Source organism: Eschrichtius robustus, chromosome 4 (genome assembly GCF_028021215.1).
Source record: "Eschrichtius robustus isolate mEscRob2 chromosome 4, mEscRob2.pri, whole genome shotgun sequence".
Lineage (NCBI taxonomy): Eukaryota > Metazoa > Chordata > Mammalia > Artiodactyla > Eschrichtiidae > Eschrichtius > Eschrichtius robustus.
Genome location: NC_090827.1, coordinates 122,674,449 through 122,700,270, shown reverse-complemented (window position 1 = coordinate 122,700,270; position 25,822 = coordinate 122,674,449). Strand labels below are relative to the sequence as shown.

General features: G+C 37.4%; 1 protein-coding gene across 3 annotated transcripts in view; it reads left to right on the top strand.

Annotated features, from left to right (window-relative positions):
- Positions 1 to 25,822, top strand: part of ELOVL6 (ELOVL fatty acid elongase 6) — a 137,288-nt gene that overhangs the window by 68,223 nt on the left and 43,243 nt on the right. For all 3 annotated transcript variants that reach the window (XM_068543307.1, XM_068543306.1, XM_068543308.1), the window contains one exon: positions 10,740 to 10,871. In XM_068543307.1, coding sequence (XP_068399408.1) covers positions 10,740 to 10,871 — 132 coding nt within the window. The remainder of the gene's footprint in view (positions 1 to 10,739; positions 10,872 to 25,822) is intronic.

The window sequence follows — 25,822 nt, the reverse complement described above, 5'->3', positions numbered from 1 at the left end:
GTCTCCAGACATTGCCTTGTATCCTCTGAGGGGCAAAATCATCACCACCTCTGAGAACCACTGGGGTAGATGAAAAGAAAAGAGGTCCGCAGATTGAGCCCTGAGAGCCCTGCAAACTTTAAAGACTGGGGAGATGAAGAGGGAGCCAGCAAAGGAGAATGAAAAAAGAGCAGATGGTGAAGTTGGAGAAGGAATAAGAGAATACAGTGTCCCAGAAACCAAGTGAAGAAACTGTCACAGAAAAGAGGGAGTTACCGTCTGTGTCAAATGCTGCTGTTCATTAGACCACTTGAGATGAAGGCTCCCTCTTTAGGGATTTAGCATAAGAGTGATAAAGTATAGAACACATGGATTGCTGCAAATAGGAAGATGTACTTGATGGAGCCTGTAGCATATATTTTAAGATTGAAATACAGAGGATGGTCACAAGCCAAATAATCTTTGTTGTTGAAAATAGTATAAAATGGCACTTTAGAACCTGTGCCAGTCGGGATAAACTGAATACATGCTAATAATTTCTAACATATCATATATTTCAGTGGAAATCCTAAGCTTTGGTGCCTAGTCCCTTGTAAGGTAGTATATGATAAGTCGTATGTTACTAATACGAGTTCAAGTACTGACATTTGTGAATTTATATATTTATGAGTGGCTTCCGGACAATCCATAACAGTGTGACTCTTAGCCCCTTGAATTCTAAAATGCTTTCTTGAGTTGGAGAGAAGAGACTGCTTTCGGATCTAGCAAACCAAAATTAAAGGATGAAGGTTTGCCATCTGTAGGGGATTCCTATGTCACAATAGAAAAAGGGCTTTAGACCTTCCTATTATTCAGGATAATCCATGTGGTGGGTTGAATAATAGTCTCTCCAAGATGTCCATGTCTTAATCCCTGGAATTTGTATTTTACCTTACAGAGCAAAAGAGACTTTGCAGATATGAGTAAGGTAAGGACTTTGAGATGAGGAGATTATTCTGGAATATCTGGACAGGCCCAAAAAGGCAAGGAAACAGATTTCACCCAGAAGCTCCAGAAGGAATGCAGCCCTGGGAACACCTTGATTTTAACCCCACAAGACTCATTTCAGACGTCTGACCTTCAGAACTATAAGATAATACATTCATGTTGTTTTAAGCCACGAAATTTGTGGGAATTTGTTTCTGCAACAGTGGGAAAGTAATACAATCCAATTCGTAAGGCAAGTTTTCCTCATTACCAACCTTCTCAAAGCTAGTGCCTATAGGCCTTATTTATGTCACTGAATGAGAGTTCAGATTTTGAAGTAGCAGTGTGAATACTCTAATCAAAATCTTGCCGTATTATTATTTTCAAGAGCAAAATGGAATTGATAGTCTTTGCTTGGATAATTAGGTGATAGCTCATGGGTGAAAAAATGTCTGCCATTTTTACTACCTTGCTAATATGTCATTGCTTCCTCTTGTCATTGCTAGTTTTTACTCAGGTTTCATTATGTAAATTTGATTTGGTGACAAAAAAGTGTCCATGAGTTATACCATGAAATAATCTTCATCATTGCTGAACTGTTTACTCCCTAATCTAGAAATAGCGTTTGGGACATATTTTCTCATTGCTTCCCCAATACCCTTTCAAAATTTATATCCAGGAGAAAGTTAGTGCAATGGTATATTTAATCACCCAATAGTTAACATGAAAACATGTACTTTTTTCCTTGATAGTGTTTTCCAGCTTCTTTAAAGTTGTCTGAAGCAATGAATGTCAACTAAAACGCTTTATAAATAGAAGGAGGTAATTAACAGAACAGAAATGGATCATCTTTCAGTTCAAACAGTTTGACCTTGAGTATAGAGAAAGTGCTCTCAGATTTGGGTATGTTTATGCTTATTTACATAGTTATCTGTACAGCTGTCATTTTGATTTAAATCTGGGAACATTTTCTGTCTGAATTGGATTTCATCTTGTAAACCTGAAATCCTGTTTCCATTCCGTTGTGAATGATCATATGCTTTTTATAGTGTTTGTTCACTTCTGGTTTTAGTCTCCAGCTCTCAGATAAATCTATTATCTACAGAACATTTGGGCTTCTGCAGGATAAAGACAAACAGAAAGCAGATGTTTATATTTGACTCGGTTTTATTTTTATATTTTTAACATTTTATATTAATTTTATATTTCTATGGTCAGCAGGTCATTCGAGCGGATGACAAGACGTTTTTCTTTAAGCTTGCAGCCTTGACACAAGCCCATGATTATACGTTGTACAACTTCTGGCCCAGGAAAATTTCATATTCAGGGGAAAAAAATCACTAATACCTCATTTATATTACATAGTAGATTTTAAGGCTGTAAGAGATAAAATTTAATCTGGTGACAGGGGTGGCACTCAACTGCTCTTATTTAATAGGAGCCATTTCAGAATTATAGTATGCTTTCTGTATTATCTTTATTATTATATTTAAAAATAATCAACAAGTGAGCATTTCTTCATTGGAAATTCAGATGAAAGCTTTCTCTTCCTTAGAACAAGGGACGTTTCTTTAAGGGCATTAGCACAATGAAACTGAATTGCTGATGAAACTACTTTCTGGATTCTCTTTCTGCATGTTGCCTCTCCTGTTCAGAACATATTGGTTTGTTTGTTTGTCTTTTTTATGGCCGCTAGAGTTAATGTTTTACCATGACTAGTATCAGTAGCTGATGTATTATATAAGACAGTTACGTGAAAATTGTAGCTTGAAGTGACAATCATTCCCAAAGAATCGGGATGAGAATATTGAGAGCAATACTCTCAAACAAAACAGAAGCTAGAAATTATTTTGTCAGTGCAGGGCTCATTTTAAGTTTGCTTTGTGGTGGGAGGAGATTTGTCTAATTAAGACCACTGATACATTTTTGGCTAAATTTTTATTCAGAGATTGTGGCAAGCTTTACTCTTTTTAAGGAGATTAGAAACCTCTGTCAAAGAATTCTTTCTTTCTTTGATTTACTATCCTCAGAAATCTTTGATTCTAACTTTGGCATTGATTCTTCCTGACCCATTAGGTTAAACCATGTCTTCCAAAACAAAAATATTCTTGTACCTCTCTAGGATTCAATACTTCAGGATTAAAGCTGACCTTTACTCTACGTGACAATTCAGGACACAGCTTGACTGACATAATGCCATGATTAGCCTAGCCATTTTCTAAACTTTCCTCGGAACAGGAGAATATTCATTCTTTTTTTTTTTTTTTTTAAATTGAAATATAGCTGATTTTTTTAATTTAATTAATTAATTAATTTATTTTTGGCTGTGTTGGGTCCTCGTTTCTGTGCAAGGGCTTTCTCTAGTTGCGGCAAACGGGGTCCACTCTTCATCACGGTGCATGGGCCTCTCACTATCGCGGCCTCTCTTATTGCAGAGCACAGGCTCCAGACGCGCAGGCTCAGTAGTTGTGGCTCACGGGCCTAGTTGCTCCGTGGCATGTGGGATCTTCCCAGACCAGGGCTCGAACCCGTGTCCCCTGCATCGGCAGGCAGATTCCCAACCACTGCGCCACCAGGGAAGCCCAGAATATTCATTCTTAAATAAAAATTTAAAGAAGGTCCCATCTGATAATTCCTGGGAAGAGCAGCAATTCATTAAAGAAGATCCTTCAGTTCATACATGCGCTTCAGTAACTCCTGCGGCTACAGATGCTGACAGTGTAAGTTGTGAGGAATATGCCAGAATGTTTTGACTTACAGTAGTAGAGTCAAACTTCAGCCACATCTGCCCGCTGGAATAGAAGTAATTAATGCCAAATTTCTCTGTGAGCATATCTTTTTTTTATTCTGCCCTCTCCCATCTCCAAGACTTTTAGTGCTCTCCACGGCTTAAAGCAGCATTCTCCATCTCTCTCGTTGTGGAATCACTACCTGTCATTCTTCCCCCTTCTTCTTGCATCCGAGTCACATAATGTTATATGCATGAGTGAATCTATTCTTTTTTTTTTTTTAAAGCAGGAGGAAAGAAAAGAAAATTAAGCCATGAATTTCAGTACTGTACTTTAATTATAAGTGGTAACAAATAACTGGCCACCTACCTTACAACCTATTGCAACCTTGAGCTAAGATGCAGTCCTAACTCTGCTGCAGTTTTCAGAACTCCACACACTGTGACTTTCCCCTACACTTCCAACCTGGCTTTCCCCACTCCAAAGCATCTGCCTGATCTGATACACTCCTGGCTTAGCTCAGGCCTAACACCACTGCTTCTTCCCAGCCAAGATCACTTGCCGCTGTCCAGCCATCCAAAGCCTAAAGGGTCCACATCAAAGCACCAACACACATTTTTTTCCTGTCTTTCTAACCAGATTAGTAGAGGCAGAATTTTCTCCTTCATAGGGATGTTTTTTTCCCCATTCAATGGCATACTAACCACACTGCAAATGAAAAAGATTAAATTTTGAATGGATGGATGGATGGATGTCAGCATTTTTCATCAACAACTGAAAGTATCTAGGGAAACAAAGGTAATTAATTGGTATCTGGCCAATTTAAGTATTAGAGAGATGGCATTTTTTATGGAGCTGTGTGTGTTTTTTTACACATTTTGAAAGTATTTTCTCCCCAAAGATCTTATTTCCAATTGTAAAAAGAAAGTCAACAAGAAAACAGAATTTATCAAGATTCTTTTTTTAAGTGGCAAGGGGAAAAAAGATATGTTGACAGGAAACATACAAGCAACATTCTACAACCAGTCTGTCCTAAGAGGAGTGTACTTTCCTAGAAAGGCTATGTAGCCATGTCATTAAATCCATTGTATTAACGTAACTCTACTTTGATTGTGACCTACTTTGGCAATAGACAGACTGAATTACAAAAGAATGGTTTTCTCACCTTAAACAAAGAGAACCTGTGATCTTTAAATTAGCATCTAGGGGAAAGCAGGATGAGAAGCAGAGGTGTTTACAACTCAAAGAAGCTCAGAAATCACACATCATTTGCTGGGTCAAACATAACAGATTAGAATAACACCCTTTTCTTCAGTCATGGCTTGTCTTGCAATTAGAAAGTCACCATTCATTTGTATTAATTATGGACATATTCCACTATTATTCACAAAACTATTCTTTGTCAGAATTTCTGGGCACAGAGTTAATTCCCAGTTATAATTTACTTATGAATAAAAACTGCTGAAAATTTTCCACTATTTTTAATATAGAAAAATGCCTCTATGAAGTCTTGGTGGAATTCTCAAGAAAGTGACACAGTCCAGCCCTGGCTAGAGCTCCAGGAGCACAACTTCGGGTTCCCTCACCAGAAAACCTTCCTTTATACCCTTATCAAATTTTAACCACCATACACATCCACTGAGTATCTTGTTGGCAAAAAGCAGTGTATTTCCTTCAGTCTCTGGGTCTTGTTGACCTCACACAAATAGATGACCAGATATTTCTCCAGCAAAGATGGGTTTATTGGGGATCAGCAGAGAATTGCAATTTGGGGTCTACAACCATGGCAAGCCACGTGCAAGTCACCACAGAGGAAGGAAAGGAGGACGGCTTTTATAGAGGGGAAAGGGAAGTGGGGAGGGCAGTAGTAAACAGAGTCCATGGCTTTTCATTGGCTGAGTTGTTGCCACGGAAGAAGAGGCGTCTTTCTTTTTCCTGTTGGGCTCTGCTGTGGTCGGGGGCAGGAGAGCTCCCCCTTCTGGTCTCCTGACGCTATTTAATTGAGGTTTCTGTTCATTGGTTTTTTACAGTCTTCATATGTGTCCTATAACTAGTTTCAGAACCTTGAATTATTTTCTGACTTGAATCAGCAACGGAACTAAAGGAGAAACCTTAAAAGAGATGTGGCCTTACTGAGTAACATACTTTCTCAGCTTCACACTCTTCACACATAGAAAGGTGGAAACTTTCTGTGTACCAGGTAGATCAGCCAAAGTAGGAGATGCTTTTAGCTCTCCTTTTCTTTTCTTTCCTTTTTTCCCTCACAGCTTAATTTTCCCTTTCACAACTACTTGTGTCTCACACATACACAGTAGCCGTAAAAACAAGGTCACTGACATAAAGGAGCTCAGGTCATCTCCCCAAGGTGCTCATTAGCAATTATCCTATGTGAAATGCTACCCACATGAAAGTTTTGCCATTCTCAGATAAACTTGTCTAACTTCCAAAGGAGTGCAGGTCACCTGGCAGAGATCTTGATGTGAGCTTTAAGGGACTCTAGTTACTAGGTACTGGTTTCAGTGGAATCCCAGGAGTTGGAAAAAAAAAAAAAAAAAAGCATTTGAATATATACATACCCTTTAAGAAGTGTTGTTAGACAGAACAATAAATACAAATCATAAGCAGCTACTCAGAATAGGTCAGAATAGAAAAAGCATCTAAGAATGTTTTGGAACGAAGTACCATGATAAAGAAATCCAGCTCTTTAAAGATAAAAGATAAACCATTGTTTTGATTAATTATGGACTAATTATTATTCACATTCACTAATTATTTCATTATTCACATTGATGACAGAAGTAAAAGGGGAAAAAAGGGTAAATACAAGCATGACAAGCTCAAAGCGTATCAGTATTTCATTTGGGTGATCCTTATTTGGTTGGTTACTTCATAATTATAGCTACAGAATCACCTCCTGAAAAGTATTTATTAAGTACCTACAGTTAAAGGTTGTGCTATATGATTGTGCATTTAAGACTTCCTAAACAAGAGTCCATACCATGTAGAAATTGCTAGTTATCTGGTAATAAAACAATGTAGTGTCACCATTATACCCAGCTATGGAGGCCTGTCACAATATGAAGTATTATTGGATTACTGTTGAAGCTTTAGGGAAGTCATCTATCCACATTAAATAGTAAGTGGGCCAGCGGCAAGTCATTATTCATCTTGACTATAACTGAACCTTTACCAAAGAGATACCAGAATGGAAAGATAGTTTAAATCACCCATTTGGCTAAAGAAAAATTTTCTTCTAAGTAAAATGGAAAAAGCATAACATTCAACTATAAATGATAAATGTTGGTTACTCAATTGAAGAGGTAAGAGTTAATGCTTCCTTAGATGACTCCCTCTTTTAGAAGAAGCCTAAGCTTAGTTCTAAATTAACCCAAAGCATTATTTACCTTTTTTATTTTTTGTACATTTACTTATTTTTAATACAATTTTTAAAGGTTACAATCCATTTACAGTTATTACAAAACATTGGCTATATTCCTCGTGTTGTAAAATACAACCTTGTAGCCTGTCTTATACCCAATAGTTTGTTCCTCCTGCTCTCTCACATCTTTATTGCCGCTCCCCTTCCTCTCCCCACTGGTAACTACTAGTTTGTTCTCTATATCTGTGATTCTGCTTCTTTTCTGTTATATTCATTACTTTGTTGTATTTTTGAGATTCCATATATAAGTGATATCATACAGTATTAGTCTTTCTTATCTGACTTCTTTCACTTAGCATACTGCCTTCCAAGTCCATCCACTGTTGCCAAAGCATTATTTAAATTTCACCATAGTGGAAGATTTATATAAGATACAATAAGTAACTTATTTTTATTATAGCATTTATAATTAAACAAGTATCAGTTCCTATTATTGACTGCCTGTGACCCAGATGTAGCCTAGAGAATTGATTTATGTTTACCTACCTGCTTGATCACGGCCATTACAATTTTTGGTAGTTTTGACCAATATGCAGTATGTGGCCACGTGACCCTGAGCAACCAATGTCATCAGCACCCGCCCCCCATTTCCTCTTCTGTAGAACAAGGAAATTTGTCCCTCGCAATTCTCAGATTCTGCATGTTTATGTTGATTGACTTGTTTGTCCTAGTTGTGTGGAATTGAAGATTCTTAAAGAGCTCTTTAGAAAACATGCAAAAAAGAATGGTCCTTGCCAGGAAGCTAGTAGTCCATTAGGGCTAATTCTCATTCTAGAACTGAAGAAATTTGAGGAAGAAATACAGAGAGAAGAGTTTTATTCTTTTGTTGGTTCTTCAAGGCACATTATTTTTCCCTTAGGCTAGAATGATAGGATCATATGGACAGTCATTTAACTTGGTTCATAACTGTAAGTATGTAATTAATCTAACTATAACCAAACTTGAAATTAGATTGACTGAGCAAGAGAAAGAATGATAAATAATTGTAAGGAAGAGTTTTCAGTGGTATATATAGTGAATTTGTTATCCAGGAGGTGAAGAAGATTGTGATCAAAGTGTTCCATGCCCAGAAAATATGACAGTTGAAACAAACCTGTAGAGATTTCTCTTCATCTTTTCACAGTTAAACATTGTGCCGCAAAGTTGCACAATAGCCTTGCAAGTCAGAAGGAGGGTTTAAAGAATTCTTATAACATAGCAGACACACCCTTCTTTCCTCCAAAAGTTTACCACAGGCGAGCAGGGAGATCTGAGGCGACTTAACCTCTAAGCCAGGTTCCTAAGCCATAACATGAAGATAATGTTTTACCTACATTAAGGATGATTAGGAGGATTAAATAACAAAGGTTTTTAGCACTATCTCTACCCACAGGAATCACTCCCTAAATCATAATACCATGATTATTGTCACTTATCATTACCTTTATAATTTAGAAAAGAATATATACTTTTTCATATTACTATTATCTACATTAACTTCATAAATTTTGTTTTTCTTGAGTGAGTCCTTGCTTATATGCATGTAAATGCAGTGATTCTGACATTTAAAGTAATGCCATACACTTGCAAACTTCAAAGAAGTAAAGCAATAAATATAGTTATGGCCAAAAATACTCTCTTCTTGAAATGTTCAATAGTTACAGTTTCCATAAAATCGTCTCATTTCCACTTCTCTTTGAAATATAGAAATAGTCTCTTTCTTTCTGGAGGAAGAAAATGGATGGTATGTTTTTTTCTGAATATTTTATTCTTTAGTTATTAAGACATTGCTGGGAAAGCACAACTGTTCATTTACTCAGTTAGTGTTCACTGAGCCCCCATGTGCCCAGGTGCATAAATATTTGCCCCTATTAGAAAATTTGATATGCCAAGATCGTGATCATTCAACAGGTATTTATTAAGCACTTACTGTGTGTCAGGTCTTGTGTTTCCAAAAGTTTGCAACACTCAGTGGAAGTGATTTATTTGACACTATTTACCAGTTGATTTCGGGAATCACTGCTTTATTTGGTGGGGTTCACCAGGTAGGTCACTTGCACTCACTGGAGGAAGAGTGATGCTTCTGTAAATAATAAGATCCCTCATGAGTCAGCAATACATGGTAGTGGTTAGGGGAAAAAATATGAAGCCTTTTACAAGTAATGCTCTTCAGGTTAATGCATTTTGCTTTTTGTATTATTATATCTTGTAACTTATTTTTCAGCCCTTTCCATTTTAATCTGAGTGAAGAATACCCATTTTAAAAGAAACATTGCTTTATCATATCAGAATGTATACTCAGATGTTTCAGTTATTTACACAGCCTCTGTTACTTTCTGTTGAATCAAAGTCTACAAAAGCTTTGTGTTTTTTGTTCTTTATGGCATTATCAATACTATTGTTCACTTCTCCTTGGTACAATAATAAACCAGCAGGACATGCAGATTTTATTTAGTTAGACCTTCCTGACTGAAAGTCCCACCTAAATCTGACTAACAAAAAGAGAAAAGGACTAATGGGCCCCTGTGTTCCATTATCTTTTTTGTTAATCTTGTGTTGTCGCTCCATTCTTAATATTGCTTGAGTTCTGTTTGTTTCCCAGAGTATTTTAAAGCAAATCCAAGACATATAATTTCACCCATAAATATTAACTGATAAGAGCTTTTAAGATTATGACTGATAACTTTCTGATTTTATTAAAGATTTTTTTTTTAAACAATTGGTTTGTTCAAATACGGATCCAAAAAAGTTCTGCATGTTACCTTTGATTGTTATGTCTCTCAAGTCACTTTTAATCTAGAACAGTCCAGATTTTGATTTCTTACCACTGACATTTTGAAGAAATAAATTCAGCTGTCCTACAGAATGTCCAAAGTTTGGCTTTATCCCCTATCTTTGCTATAAGCAGGTAGTAAAATCAGATATTTGATGAGATTCAAGCTCAAGGTTTTGGGCCACTGTACTGTAGGTGGTTCTGTGTTCTTCTTATTGCATTGTATGATGTCTGACAGGCCTATTATTAATGATAATACTGAAATTTAATACCTGCCTCCCTTGGTGGAGAAGATGTCAGGAATCCATCTTGGGGGGGCTTTAAGTCATGTAGCTTGACTTTAGTGTTTCAAATCATCAAGTATTTCTCCAAAATCATTTTTTAGTATCATTAGCCTATTAGGAAGATGCCATTTTAAAAGGCCTTCTTGTCCTAGGACACAACTCTGTCACTTAATATTTTATTTCCAATAAAAATAATTCCTTTTTAAAAATTCATCTATCTAAATGGTCCACCAAACTCTGAAAAATAATTCTCTCAGTGAAAAGGTTTCTTTTTTACTTCAGTGCTATGTTGTTGAAATGTTTATAGTTATAGAGCCCAAAAAGAAAATCTATCTATCCTGATATGGGTTGGTTAATCCAGATGACCTAATTTGTCAGGAGAGGATTCAACAGCCGCCATGTTGCCAAGTGGATAAACATTCTCTCTTCAGTGAAGGGGGCACATTCCCAAGAATATGTTTTTGGTGCTTACCAAGAGGAGAGTGGTATAAAAGTGGATGAATGATGAATAAATATAAAATTCTAATGAATAAAAATAATTGCTTAAAGATCTTTATTTCATAAGATTTTGGTTTTCTGTTTGTTCATAGGAAGAAATCTTTCCTGTTTTCCGCTCTGTATGCTGCCTTTATCTTCGGTGGTCGGCACCTAATGAACAAACGGGCGAAGTTTGAACTGAGGAAGCCATTAGTGCTCTGGTCTCTGACCCTTGCAGTCTTCAGGTAGGTTTTTTTGTTTGTTTGTTTGTTTTTTCATTTTCCAAATAAAATCCATCCATTTCATCAGACTCCACTGAAAGAAGCAACAATCGAACATTTTATCATACATCTCATATTTTTGATTATTAAGGGTGTAAAATAAACCCGTGTCCAGAGGGAAAGCCTTCATTGCAACCAAACTTACCACACTGTACTCAGGCTCTAATTTTGAGAGCTCTCAGGCCATCTCCTTTCTTGTCCAAACTGTTTATGCAGTAATTCAGTTTATGTCTTAGGACTAGAAGCAAAGCATCAACTCCATTATTTTTGTCATATAAGTATAGATGAAGGGCTAAATGGAAAGCCACGGCAGTAAACTGTGGAAGTGTATGGTAGAGTAGGGTTCCAATGCGGTGGGCATGCTGTTACTGACTAGTACTTAATCAAAAATGGCTTTCAGGCGTGTGACCAGACGCTGGACACCTGTCTGTGTTAGTATCACCAGACCAGAGAATGTTTTTGTTCCGCATCCCCCAAAGCCTCCCCCACCCCCACTGCCTGAACTGACTCGCAGGCATATGCTTATGCAGCCAAGTCTTACTTTGCACTGGATAAAACTCATCATAGAGGCTGTCAGGACCAGGCCTGGTCTCTCCAGGGACATCTGCCAGCCAACATCCAGACCCACACCTGGAAGCCTGAAGGAACATTCCTAGTTTTGTAATATTTGGTGATTTGGCAATCATAAGACGAATTAGCACACAGCTGGTGTCCACACAGGTGCCGGAATTTACCTTCACTGCTAACAAAGGCACCTGTTCTATTTGTGTTTTGCTTGTCAAAACCAGCAAATTGATAACTAGGCTTGGGGTGTAGGGGAGCAGGTATAGACAGATATGCTACAGGATAAAAACCTATTCATTTTAATATTTAGGAGCATTTCTACTTTTTTCATATTACATATTAACTGTTCTACCGCTAAGGAGAAATAGATGGTATCATTAAAAGCCTCTCATTAGTCACTTAAGGCTTATTAAAGATGATCAGGCAGGAGGAGGATTTTTGCAAACTGATGATCTGTACATCTCCATTAGGTTGGCTCCCTGCAACTGAAACACTCCTTTGCTTGCTACTACCGCATGCACTCTTTATTTCGGTGCATTTTGTAGGGCGCAACACTTGAGGTACTTGTGATTTGACTCTATCACTAAAGACTCCTTCCATTTCAATATGTATCAGGTTGGAATTCTCTAATACAAAGCAGCATTTTCATTTTTATTTACATTGAAGGTTCACAGAGTACGCCTCACCTAAAGTGTTTTGATATATGAGGAAAAAATTATGCTAATGATGCCTTTCAGCATTTTACAGATCTTTCAACATCCCTTGAGTCTTTATCTTTTGTTTTTGTTTTTTTTTTAACCTTAACACATATAAGCAGAGAAGAGAGTTCCAGGACCCCCATGCACCTGTTACCCTGCTTAAACAGTTATCAACAGTGTTAATCTTATTTCATCTATATCCCTACCAACCTCTCCCTTGTCCCCAAATTATTTGGAAGTAATACAGACTCAAATATTTCTGAATGAAATGATACCATTTCTAAAAATAGTCTTATTAAAAAATCGATCACAGTATCATTATCTCATCTAAATTAGTAAAAATTCTTTATTATTGAGTGTTCCAGTTTCTCCAGTTGTCTCATAAATGGTTCTTTTTTATTACAATTTATTTTTAAGAATCCTGACCTAACTGACATATACACACTGCTATATATAAAATAGATAACTAATAAGGACCTAAAAAAAATAAACAATCCTGATCCAGATAGGTTCACACATTTCCATTGGTTGATTTCTTTAAACTAAGAGGTTTCTTCCTTCCTCTCCAAGTCCCTCCTCCCACTCACAATCCATCCTTTGGAGAATCCAAATCGTTTGCCTTTTAGAGTTTTCCCCAGACTGGATGTTACTGGACATATTCTTCTGTCCCCTGTGTTCTTTGTTAGTTGTTAGTTAGATCTAGAAATTTTATTATATTTAGGTTTAATGTTTGACAGAACTTTTTACAGGAAGTTAGTGTAGCAAAGGCAGGATAAATGCTTGATTCTTTGGTCATATTTAGCAGTTTCAAAAAAAAATTTGTTAGCATGTGAATAATGGGTTTTTTAAAGTATCGTTAAGAACTCATAGATTCATACTTTTTTACATGTCAATGATTTTGAGATGAATTTGGAGTGGATGTATTGTAGTCCATTGCTATTATTCTTTTAGATGCTGAGTTATCCCATGTTTGGCCGGTGGGAGTTTCTTCAGATTGGCTCCTGAATTCTTGTCCATGTACTGAGTAGTGCTCATAGCTTGACGTTGTGTATGTGTGTGCATGTTTGTGTGTGTATGGGGGCAGGCGGCAGGGATGACCAGCTGTTGCAGGCCAAGCGTGTTGCCTATTCCTTGTCCAGAACTGGAACCAGTCGTTTCTCAAAGGATCCCAAGTTCATCCCAAGTTCCCTTGGGAAAGGGAGATAGCATTTAGAAATGACTCTCTAAGTACTAGGGGTGGCTGTTGTCCCTAAGGTAGTTCTTATTTCTAGGCCTTTCACAGGGCAGAAATAATAGAAAATTATTTATTTTTTGAAAGAAATGTATCCAGAGTTAGTACTGATACTTCCAATTCATATTTATGCCTAGAGAGTTTTTACTTAATTACCTCATTTCTCCTTCCTCCTATGCCAAAATCCAAGTTCCCAATGTCAGCCAGTAATTACTCATTTACTTACCCCACAACGCATATGCAATAGTTGTTAACACTACTATGTCTTTTTTAGATTGACAGGTTCTTGTTGCATCTTCCATTTCCTTAATTCTATTTGTTACTTTACTCTCTTCAGAGCCACGTTTTGTATAAAAGTTTAAAAGCTGGAACTACACAGAGGCATCCAAGCATGGACTGTCTAGGGTCTTGTAAAAATTGATCATAATATTCTAATCAGTTATTTGGAAAACATTATTATGGAATTCTATGGTTGTATCAATTGACCATGGTTCCATGTTAGGAAGAGTATATTGATGTTTCTCTGTGCTTAAAGACTTCTGGTCAACAGTGTATTGAATGAAAAAGGCTACATACAGAATGATTTTTTATGTAATATTTATGTAAATTTTACTCCTAGACATGAAACATGCTGTTCATTAATACATTTAAGTATTTGTAAAGTATCTAAAAAGATACTAGAAGAAAATATACTCAATTCTTACATCTATGGAAAGGCAGAGGAGACAGGCTTTTATTGAATGCCTACTATTTACTGGAAAATAAAGCAGAAAAAATTTCAGTGCTTGTAGAGGTTGGTTCTAGTGGGCTGGTAATTTGGAAGCAAAGAGGATTTAAATTTTTTTTGCTATGCGTTATCTTCCTTTTCAAAACAAATGAAGCAAATGTAATGTTGACAACCCGATTCTGGATATTGGCTGTTGATTATTCTTTGTGCTTTTCTGCATTCAAAACGTTTTCTAAAATATACACACATGCATATACAATCTCATACACAGCCTAGAGAATCTCAAGTGATATTTGCTCTTTATTTTAGAATCCAAATAGCTTTTGAAAGAAATTGACATAAAGCATCAAAAATAAGCTCTTCTCACAAATAGATGTTTTGATGGGTATTAATAAAAATTCTCCTATCTTGGTCATATAAGATAACCTCATTCTTACAAGAATATGTTTTTGTAGAAAATTTTGAATGGCTCTCACTATAATTCACAAATTTTTAAATCCACCTATAAACGGTGTCTAATACAGAAGTATACAAAGTCCTTACACAAGAGACAGTCCTGCATTAGGTGGTAGGCAATTCAGCAGGACGCTAAGGACCAAACATCTACTCCACTCCCCACTCCTTACTACTAATAGGATGTGATATCATGGATTTGGAAAAAGAAGGAAAGAGAAAGAGAACCAAACTTTTCTGTTAGAGGAATTAGAAATGAGGGGGTGGGGGTAGAGGGCGAAGGTTTTTCTGAAAAGATTTTTTAATATATTTTACTGCTTAGAACTAGTGTCTTTTCCCCAACTTTTCAAGCTTGCCTATTAGCTCTTTATAGTAACTAGAGACTCAACTGTGACGTGTTTCCGGATACTCCAAACTGTGTTTACTCATGAACTGAGACAACTGGGTGGAAATTAAATCAGATATGTAGGCTCCCTAAGCAAAAAGGAAAACCCTCACTTCTTACTGCTATGCTTCAGAAAGAAGTGGGAGGTTTTGTATAATTTGGCGAGCATTACCTGTAGAATGTTTTCTTTCTTTCTCTTTACCTTTGGGTGTTGACTGAATATGATAGCAGGCTTCATACAGGCTGAATACAATCTAATTTATTGAAAGCCGTCATACGTTTTGAAGGAGTAGATAGACTATGATCAAGTGAGGTTTTCCCTAGGCCCGCCATGGGTTTATTTCATTGGAGAATGATTTCTCTGGGGTTTTCTTGACAATTTCTTCTCATTACCGGCAAACCTTCCTTCCCCTTTTAGATCTAAGCCATCAGCTTCTGGTGTCAATTAGTCTTTATGGATATGACTGGGTGGGGCACAGCAGCCTACTTCCACCCAACCCAAGGATAAGCATTTCCTTATTTGATGAGATAATTCCAGGTGGCGTTTGGCCCTACATATTTGAATATTTCCTTAGGGTAAACTCTGAGACAATTTCTGGTAACTTGAATTAGTAAGTCCTTTAGATGAGACTGCTGCTTATGGCAAACAGCACCAAACCCTTCAAGGTGCCGACCATCCATTCTTCCCAGACACTGCCAAGTCTTTAAATCATGTTGCTATGACGTCTCACCTGGGTTACTTCAGTTGATTTGTAAACGACTTTCTATGTATTGATTTAATAACTTCAAACCCTTCTAGATGGGGTGCAGATGTGCGTGCTTCTCATTCAAGCAGCCTTTACCAGGTATCTGTCTGGCAGTGTTTTCCTCTCACTGGCAGCATAAGGAGCCTTCTTCTAGGTCTCTGGCCCAGAGCAGGTCAAAGCAGGTTGTCTAGTCAGTGCACATTAATGTTAATTACTTTGTGCTGCTTATTTATAGAGGCCAAAGTCACACCTGCTTCAGATTTGTTTATTCCTGTTTCCTGGTGATTCACTCTGGCCTCAATTGTTTTATGCTTTATTTGATCAAAGCCAGATAGTCTCACTTTACAGTTTGACTTTTTGCCTTGTTATTAACCAGCAATTTTCCCTGTTGAAACTCATTTTTATTTCCTGGCCATATTTTAATTTTGTCATTGAATTTCATCTTTGGCTTAAGTATAAAATATATTCAAGATGAATAGAAAATTACTCTTTTTCTTTATTTAGTAAGATTTTCATGAACAAAGAGCTTATATATAGCATAGGACTTATTCAGAAAAGTATGTTTAACAGCAGAGCAGCAGATGAATGGCATTTAATCAAATCTATTCGTGGTTTTATACACACACCCATCAATATTTAATATTAGAAGAATTATTGGCAAGTGCCTTATTTTTAAAGAAACGGATATATAATAAAACCAACTGAAACTGTTCAGATGAGAAAAATATGACACTTTAAAAACCCATATTGAAGGAGTTAAGTACATCATTGACCTGTAAAATGATGAAACATTGAAAATGACAAATTTCAGAACTTAATTTATACTCAAGCACCTTGTATCTCGTATTTTGCTATATGGTTGCCAGAAGTGGTCCTTAATCCACAGAGAACAACATTACAGATAATGATTACAGTGATATTAATGATATAAAGGAAATGGATACATAAATTATAAATGTCATAGGAGAAAAGCTGCTATTTTATCAATAACAGATTATAAATTTCACATTTTAAGATGTAGCATCAAAAGGGCAAAAGTAACAAAGCAAAAGATACTTCTAGAAAGCATATGCTGAGAAGTAAAAAAGCAAGCTGATGAATAATCATGGGAATGTGATACCACGTATGAAAAGTTTAATAACCCATAGCATCAAAACAATGTTTAAAAAGTTCAGGCTAGTGATTATCTCTTTCTGGGGAGGCAGGGAGAGCGATGGGATCAAAGAGGGTCCAAAGGAGGCTTCCACTAATTCTGTATGACTTTGTCATTACAAAAAAGTTAAATAAGAAAAAGATAACTGTGTTTGATTCAAGTGTGGATAGCAACGAAAAGAAAGCTAGCAATTGTAGTCATTTTATAAGATTCTGGCAAAATGCAGGTGTACGATAAACAAAGTAAGTTTATATCAAAACACAAACTTTGTACCCTATTGATCCAAACACACACCCCAGTAATGGCAGATTCATAGTTGGAATTAAGAATGTTTTTTGTTTTCTGCTTTCTGACGGCGACCCTGAGTTCACTGTGTATGTGTAGCTGGAAGGATAATTTGGGAACCTTTCTCTTGGCCATTTATTGTGACACTAGTTGAATCACTTGACTCATTTTGAAAAACCAAGAGCAATTATATAAAGAAATGGCAACTCTCCATCCTTTAAAGTGAGATAGAACCTATAAACTAGAATCCGTACATCCTGGTGTGCTCTGGGTAACCTTAGTTTTATGCCTAGTGTCTTGGTATAATTATTAACAGCTCCCCTTTCACTCTGGAAAATGGTCCACTTTGAATGGTAAATGATACGGTTAATCTGTTTATAACCCACTGAAGAATTGTGTTGGCTTCATAAAACAGAAAAAGGGAAAATTCCAACCATCATTTGCCCAATTACCCCTAACAAATCTTTATTTTTAGTATTGACCTCTTCTCTGAAACTTGCTCTTCTGTCTATAATGTTTCCAAACATGTGACATATCATCACTTGAATTTAAAATATTCAAACCAGATGCCTTTTTTTTTTTTTTTTTTTTTTAGATTTTATTTATTTATTTATTTATGGCTGTGTTGGGTCTTCGTTTCTGTGTGAGGGCTTTCGCCAGTTGTGGCAAGTGGGGGCCACTCTTCATCGCGGTGCGCGGGCCTCTCACTATCGCGGCCTCTCCCGCTGCGGAGCACAGGCTCCAGACGCGCAGGCTCAGTAATTGTGGCTCACGGGCCTAGTCGCTCCGCGGCATGTGGGATCCTCCCAGACCAGGGCTCGAACCCGTGTCCCCTGCATTGGCAGGCGGATTCTCAATCACTGCGCCACCAGGGAAGCCCCAACCAGATGCCTTTTTGATAACCCTTTAAAATTTCTCAAAATTTGTCACTATTTTCCTAGTGAACATCTTTAAGTCATTCAAAATACTATAAAAATAACTCTTTCAACTGGTCACCAAGTTGTAAAATTCTTCTTAAACGTCTCGAGTAGCTGTCTCATCTGCATTTCCGCGCCAGACACTCCAGTCGTGGCCTTCATCACTTCACATCTTAAGTATTACAAACCACCAATTCCTGTTTCCCAAATGTTTTCTCCATCCAAGCTACTCACATACCATATCATTTCTGTGTTTAAACCTTAATTGAAACGCCCTTTTCTTTAGGTTGAAACTTCAACCTGCCCGTAAAAAATTACAGTCTTTCCTTGACGGACCTTTCACCATTGCCCTCTGCAAACGTTCCATTCAAGCCGACATATGTCTCTGACCATTGCCCCCAAAACAAACATACTTTGCCCATACTCGTTTCTTGTCTTTGAACCTATTATCCCTCCTCTTTCTCCATTCTTCCTCCATTTTTTTTTTCTTTAAGTCTTATTCATCTTAATTTAGGATGTCTTCTCTATAAAGGCTTCTCTGATCATTTCAGCCCATATCTCAGCTTCTACCGACCTTGTTGTTCATTATCATTTAACCAGGCTGTAGGCTGCCTTACCCATGTACCCCCTGAGAGCCCATCTGAGTTCCTTGGAGCCAGAATTGTGTCTGGCTGTTCCTGGAACGCCTTGGCACACACACAGTTTCTGAATTAATGAATAAAAATCTCACACTTGGCCACTTCTCCAGTCACGTGTAATCGACATTTTAATTCATTCCACTTGTTCGCCCTTTATATTTCTTGTATCAATTGCCACAGACACACCCCAGTCCAGTCTTCCTTTAGTATCAGCAGGCTTCACCTGTAGAAGTAGAAATGTGCTTCAAGAAATCCGGGATTGACGTCATAGAGTTGGAGGAGCCTTCCAGAGGCCTGCAGAGCACTACACAGTGGGGCCTTTGTTACTCTCTGACCTCTCCTCCTCTCCTCCTCTCGCCTCTCTCCTCTCTCAGGCCAGAGTGGCAGCTGTGCTGTTCCTCAAACATGCTAGCAAAGCTGCTGCCTCAGGGCTCTCCCACTTGCCGCCCCATCTGCCCAGAACATTCCTTGCCCAATATTCTAACGCCTTGTCCGTCGCCTCCTTGAGACCTTTGCGCAAATTTCACCTTCCCCTCCCTGTCTAAAATCACAATATCCCCCCTCCTCACTCCTCACTGTCCTTGCCTGATTTAGTTTTCTCCTTGACACGTATCACCTTCCAGCCCACTATATATATTGCTAATCTTATTCATTCTCTCTCCCCTCCTACTCAACTTTGAGTTCCATGAGGGCAGGGATTTTTGTCTGAGTTTTTGCTGTGTCTCTAGTGTCCAAGTAGGTGTTGAATGAATTGTTAGCTTTTCAAAATGGAAAAGGGAAATGAAGAGGAGAGGTTTGTAAACAATTGTTAGTAAGTTTCCTTGCCTTTTTTGGAAAGTCTTTTTTCCCAAGGGGGAAATAGGATATTTTTTCTGCTTTTCCCTTGAATCCAGGAACAATGTGGATTTTCAAGTATTTCCAGGAAGATAATAATTAGATTGATTAAATTCATGATATTTTACTTTTTAAAAAAATATATTTTTTAATGTCCATTATGAGGGAGAATTTGGAGCTACTGGCAGAGGAGTTTAGCAAGGAAAGCCAGGCGAACAAGCATCACCCTGCTTTGCAGGTGGCACTTTGCCCTCTAGCAGGCTGACCCCTCCTTCCTTACCTGGGGATGGCACAGACCTGCAGGTCTCTCTACTGCTCCAGATTCGCCTTCCAAATTAAGAAAAAAATCCACTCCTCCTATAATGATCTAGTCCAAATAGGAGAAAAGTGTACAGTTTGTTGTAAATGTAGTAAGTTTTTAGAGGACCCAGACTGTCCCCAATGTGATACCTGAAGGGAGCTGCATGTTAATATAAGTCCAGGCAGCAGTGGCCTCTCCTATTCCCAGAACTACCGTCCACTTGACAGCCTTTGCTTCTTTACAGTTGGAAATGCTATCCAGTAGTCATAGTTTTAGTAAATAATTTTTTCTACTTATAAGAGTGAGAATTCTCTGTTCGTAAAACTGAAAACCACGGAAAAGCACAAATGCAAAACCTTTCATCTCACTACCCACAGATATTTGCTATTAACATTTTGGTGCATGCCCTTTCAATAATTTGATGTTAAGCTTGAGATTCCTTAATCATAATTTTAATTCTCTGTAATCCAATTAATATATTTGAGTTTGGACAAAAATAGGACTTCAGTAATATGTTTGTAGTTCAGGTGCTATAACAACTTAAAACAGCGATACATAAGGCATTTTAAATCATTTTACCGAAAGGAATTAGTATTTAAATAGCTGGAATAACATAGCTTTTCTGAAACTTGTGTGAGAAATAACATGAGCGTTCTCGAAGAGATTTCACAGTAATTTAGGATGTAAGTATAATAACTTCTGAAGCATTTGTTAAGGATTATTTTGAGTTAAGGCTGAGTTAAGGATCACTTTGCTTATAAACTTTTGGTATTACCTCACAAATCCTTAAAGGATCCTTCTTGTTTAGCAGGGTTTAAAAAAATATATAAGATTTTGAACAAAAAATCGAATCCTTAAAAGAACCTTTAGACCTAACTTTTAATAAAATTGCCTAATTGCGTAATCTGGAATGCATCAGATGATGTGACATCCCATCCATTATTAAGATGAAGTAACCGCAGTAACCACAATTGTAGATCGGCTGAAAAAAACAAAATGAATAACATGGAAAAGTACTAGAAGTTTATTCTGGAGAGGCCTGTTTGCAAGCACAGAATTATCTGAAATACGGAGAGATAAAAATTCCTTCCTCTCGTGGTCCACATGTCCTCAAGGCATGGGGGTGAGTTGAGGACTGTAGGAAAGACATGAGATTAGGGTTCAGTAAAGAAGCATCGGTAACTCACCCTAGGGTTTAACCACAGCTGTTAGACCAATGGAAATATGAAACAGCTATTGCAGGCCCCTTCCGACCTCAGTCTTGAAAGTATCGGCAGTCCTTTCATGAGAGCTATCAATTTTTATTCTCTGTATTTCAACCAATAACTCCAAATAGTAACTGCTCGTCTATTTTTGATGATGCTGTGAAATTGACAGGCTGCCCACATCCCACTTGATTTTGTATGTGAAAGAGGGGGCCCCGTTTTCTCCCTGGTAACCAGCAATTCTTTTAGCCCGTGCCACCAATAGATGGATTATTTTAATCCATCGCTGGTTCTTCTTGGAACTCGTTCCCTACCATTTGTTTCCAAAACTCTGTGAGTGCAAATTGGTGGGGACTTTTGGATCCCTTCTTCTCATCACTTAAGACTGAATTGTCACGTATGGTAGAGGCTGCGGTACCAAGCAACCCTCACTGTATTCATTGCTATCCACTATTTTCTTTACAGTTTTCAGAATCCTGGGGTTTAGAAACAAATCTGTATGATTCAAATGATTGATCTGGGGCATAATACTTCATCGCTCTCACACTGCATTTTCCTAACAGCATAATATAGCGATGGTTTTCTTTTATTCTTTTCATTTCATTACTGATGGTAACATGGTGGACAGAAAGGTGGCTTTTTATATTTTGTTTTGTTCTGAGAAGCAGATGAGCAGGGTGATTAAAGTAGCCGGGAGAGATTGTCATTGATTCTAGGTATCTGTGTTAACCCAAGCTGGAGCAGAAATCTTCAATACAGTTTATAGAATTGCCTATCATTTGAAGAAATTATGAATCATTAGCTATTCAGAGTTCTCTTATGCAGGAGGCAGGGATTTGGGTTCTCTGAAAGGGTTTAGCTTTAAGCTGGAGTTTATACTAGCTTGGTGCAAAAAAAAAAAAAAAAAAAAAAAAAATCAAAAGGGTCCAGGACAAGGCCACAGAGATCAAGAAAGAGCTGAGGAAGAAAAATTGAATTTCTGCCTTTGAAAAGAACGTGATTAAAACTCTAGAATTTTTCCAATTTTGAACAGACAGCCTGGCCCAGGAGGTTACATCTTAACTTCTCAAGACGTTCTTGCCACCTCTTACATTTTTGCTGAGACCAAACACATCTTTTGTCACACCTAGCAGTGAGGGAATCACACTTGAGCGTTCTCTAATCTGCTGATTGACACCTCTGAGATGTAAATATATGAAATTTCCTGCACTCTTTAAGAACTTACCCCTAAATGCATAGTGGAAAACTAGGTTAAAGTTCGAAGTCATTAAAAGTAAAGGCAAAGGCACATTTTCCTGCCTTGCATATTTCTTAACTTGATAATATCTGTTTTCTTCCGTCTTTGCCTGACCTGGAAATATTTTATTAACCTTTTTTCTGCGGTCCGCTTAGAATACATTCTATAATTCTTCCTTCACATTTATACACACAAGCTAAGACTACAAATGGAATTGGATCAGAAGTTAGTTCTAAAGAAGGTAAGTCAGGGAATTCCCTGGCAGTCCAATGGTTAGGACTCTGCGCTTCCACTGCAGGGGGCCTGGGTTCAGTCCCTGGTCAGGGAACTAAGATCCCACAAGCCACATGGCACGGCCAAAAACAAAAGAAGGAAAGTCAGATTTTCTTTGGCGTTTCCAAAGGGCTGCCTCCTGTGGCCCCGTGCGGGAGAGGCCTCCTCTTCTCCTGCGTCTCCAGCTCCAGCACAAAATGATTCACAATTATGTCTCAAGTGTACATGTGGCTATGGGTGGTGACTGGAAGGATAATACATGCTACAAGCAATGTGTGGTACCCTTACGTGCAGAATGCTACTGGTTATGGGCGCAAGTTGCATCTTTTTCACAGTTCTGGTAGACAGAAATATCAATGGAGGGCACTTCGCTTCTACTTCTCTTCCTACTGTACAAGCGTTCCAACGTAGATAAATGACCAATGATAAATCTTGCTGCTCAAAAAGAACCCACAGCGAAAACGTCACCCTGCTCCAAACACAGTCTAACCCACCCCCAGCCCAGAACACACAAGATTCAGCAATGTTATGAGGAATTAAGGAAAAAAGCTTTAAGAGAATTTTGGTCTTTGGTTTTATAATGCTAACACCAGTGATAGATATTGTTCACTGGGTGTTCATTAGGTACCTGGCACTGTGCTAAACTCATGTATTGTCTTACCTAACTTTCACAGCTGCCTTGAGGTATATGCTTTCTCGTTTTACAAATGAGGAAACCAAGATTCTGAAAGGTTTAAGCAATTTGCCCACATTTAACTCTAGGCAATAAACCTAAAGCCTATTGTATTTTACAAAGAAAATCACTGCAACATAGGAACCTATTGCCCTCTGGGTACCTAAGTTACTGCTCTCTTCCTCCTCCTCCTCATGTTCATCATCATGGCTGTGCTCATCATGCAGCCCAGGGCCCTTCAGGTAGAAACACTGAATTTGTAACACTTATGACTTGCTGTCTTGATGCAATGATAGCGTATCAGAACGATGAACAGCTTTGACAAGAAGAACAGTTGGCCCAGCTATTGAAAAGTTCTCGTTGGGCAAGAATCTCATAATCCACAATGGTAGCAGCTAACGTCCTGACTTTCTGCCTGCATCTCCAAAAAAGGCATGAGATCCATTAGGAGTGAATTTCAGTTACTGAGAAATGCAGAAACGCAATGATGATCCTCATGTGAGACTGCCAGTGGAAATGGATACCAGGTGTGTAGGCAGCCTTGTATAGTTATATTCAGCCAAATGCATGTGTTCATACTCCACTGTGTCCATATTTCTTCACGAGGAGAAGACTGAACTATTAATTTTGTCTTTTTTAAACATTTTATCCTAATGAAATATATTGTTATCACTTGGGTTATTCAATTTTTTCCCTTTCTAGCAGATGTACTTTGATATATTTTTATCAAGTATAAATATTAATAAAATATTAATATAAACAAAATAAAATATATAATTAATATATATAATAAATATATATAATATATATAAATATATATTTGATATATTTGATATAAATATATCAAAGTAACATCTGCTAGAAAGGGAAAAAATTGAATAATCCAAATAAAGAGACTTTAATTTGTTAGAGGAAGAAGAAATCTGTTGTGAAAGTTCTGGCTAAGTTAAACTGTAGAGTCTCTACATTAAAACACCAGTATACCCAAGTAAGTCCTCGTGCTTTCACTTGCTCTTGCTGCACCCAGCATTTGGATAGAAAGTAATATTTGTTCTCGTTTTGCCTCCCATAAAATATACAGGCCATAACACCCTGATGTTGGCTTTGGTGAAAACAAACTCTGAACTTAGTTCCGCTGAACACTTTGACTAGGAATCACTCAAGGGTTTGGAAGCTTCTGTACCACTGCCTCTTGTTTTCTTGAAACGTCTAGGCAAAACCCTGTGAGACGTTCTATAAGTCCTAAATAGACTTATAATTTGAAACACTTCAAAAATCAATAAAACCATGTATTTTTAATCTTTATTCAAAAAGGAAAGACAGAACCAAAGTGACTAATTTTTAAGGACAGAATGAGCAATCTTTTGACAAAATGAAGCTAGTAGAAATCACTTTGATTAGAAGTATTTTGTACCAAAAACCAACCAGAAAATAGGAGCTGCTTTAAAAAATTAACTCCTCCTTTATCCCACCGTAAGTTTTAAATTATTGTTTCTTAATGCAGTTTAAGTAACTACACAAACAAGGTAAGGGCAAGTCTCTGCTGTGACATTAATGACAGGTGCACTAAGAAACTCATTCAAGTATTTTTGCAGAATGAGGAGGAGTGTCAGAGACAGCTGGGCTTGCAAACCTTCCGGAAGTCTTTTATTGTTTCCTGTATTGGATCAAGTCCAAAAGTGAGAATAATTACCCTCTAGAACTGCCAAGTCTTCAGGCTGTTCAGATAACCCTGGTCTTGTAGTAGGAAAGAAATGTGAGCCAAGGTACAAGAATAGTGACTGAATTTTATAAAAAAATATTTCTAAGGGAGCAGTTTTCTCAGAAGTGGTCCTTTTGCTTTGACTAATAGAATGCAAAGTAGAGAACCATCCGGTCAAAACCACAGACAATAAAGAAGAGAGGAAATCAGACTCATTATCCACTCCTAGGCTGCCTTAGTAATCCAAGAGCTGAGGATTTCAACCAGGCTTCCTTGGGACTTTTATTTAGGTAATTCATGAAAGCCTTTGCTGGGGAGGGGAACAGGAAGTTTGAATGGGAAATTTTTATTGTTCTGAAAACTCTTTATTTTCCAAAAATTTTTAAGATTACCCTGATTTAAAGTGAACAGTTCCCCTCTGTTTAGAACAGAGAAGAAATGGTAGGTTTTGCTCTAAATTTCCAAACCTAATGACCAGATCAGATGATATATGCTGGGTGCTTTATCTACATTATCTTATGCTCACAACAGAAAATACTATCCTAGTGAGGTCACATTTTTTCAGATGGGATGAGTTCTTCAGTATGCTCAAATATTTCAGAACTTTCATAATTCAAAAGCATTTTCCCATAGGAATAATTTTAAACACAGCAAATAAATACATACCTAATAGTAACTTTTCTTCATATCTAACTTCTATTCCTTCATTTGAATGTTCTTGGTTTCTGACACGTTTCTCTGTTCTATCACTAGCCCCACCCCCTTAATGAATACTTGGATAGCATTGTTATAATTTATCAGCAATGATTGTTAAAGTAACAGCCTGGTAGTCACCAAAATCACCCTTAAGTCTTCTTTTTTTTTTTTTTTTTATCCACTATTGCAATACTTTA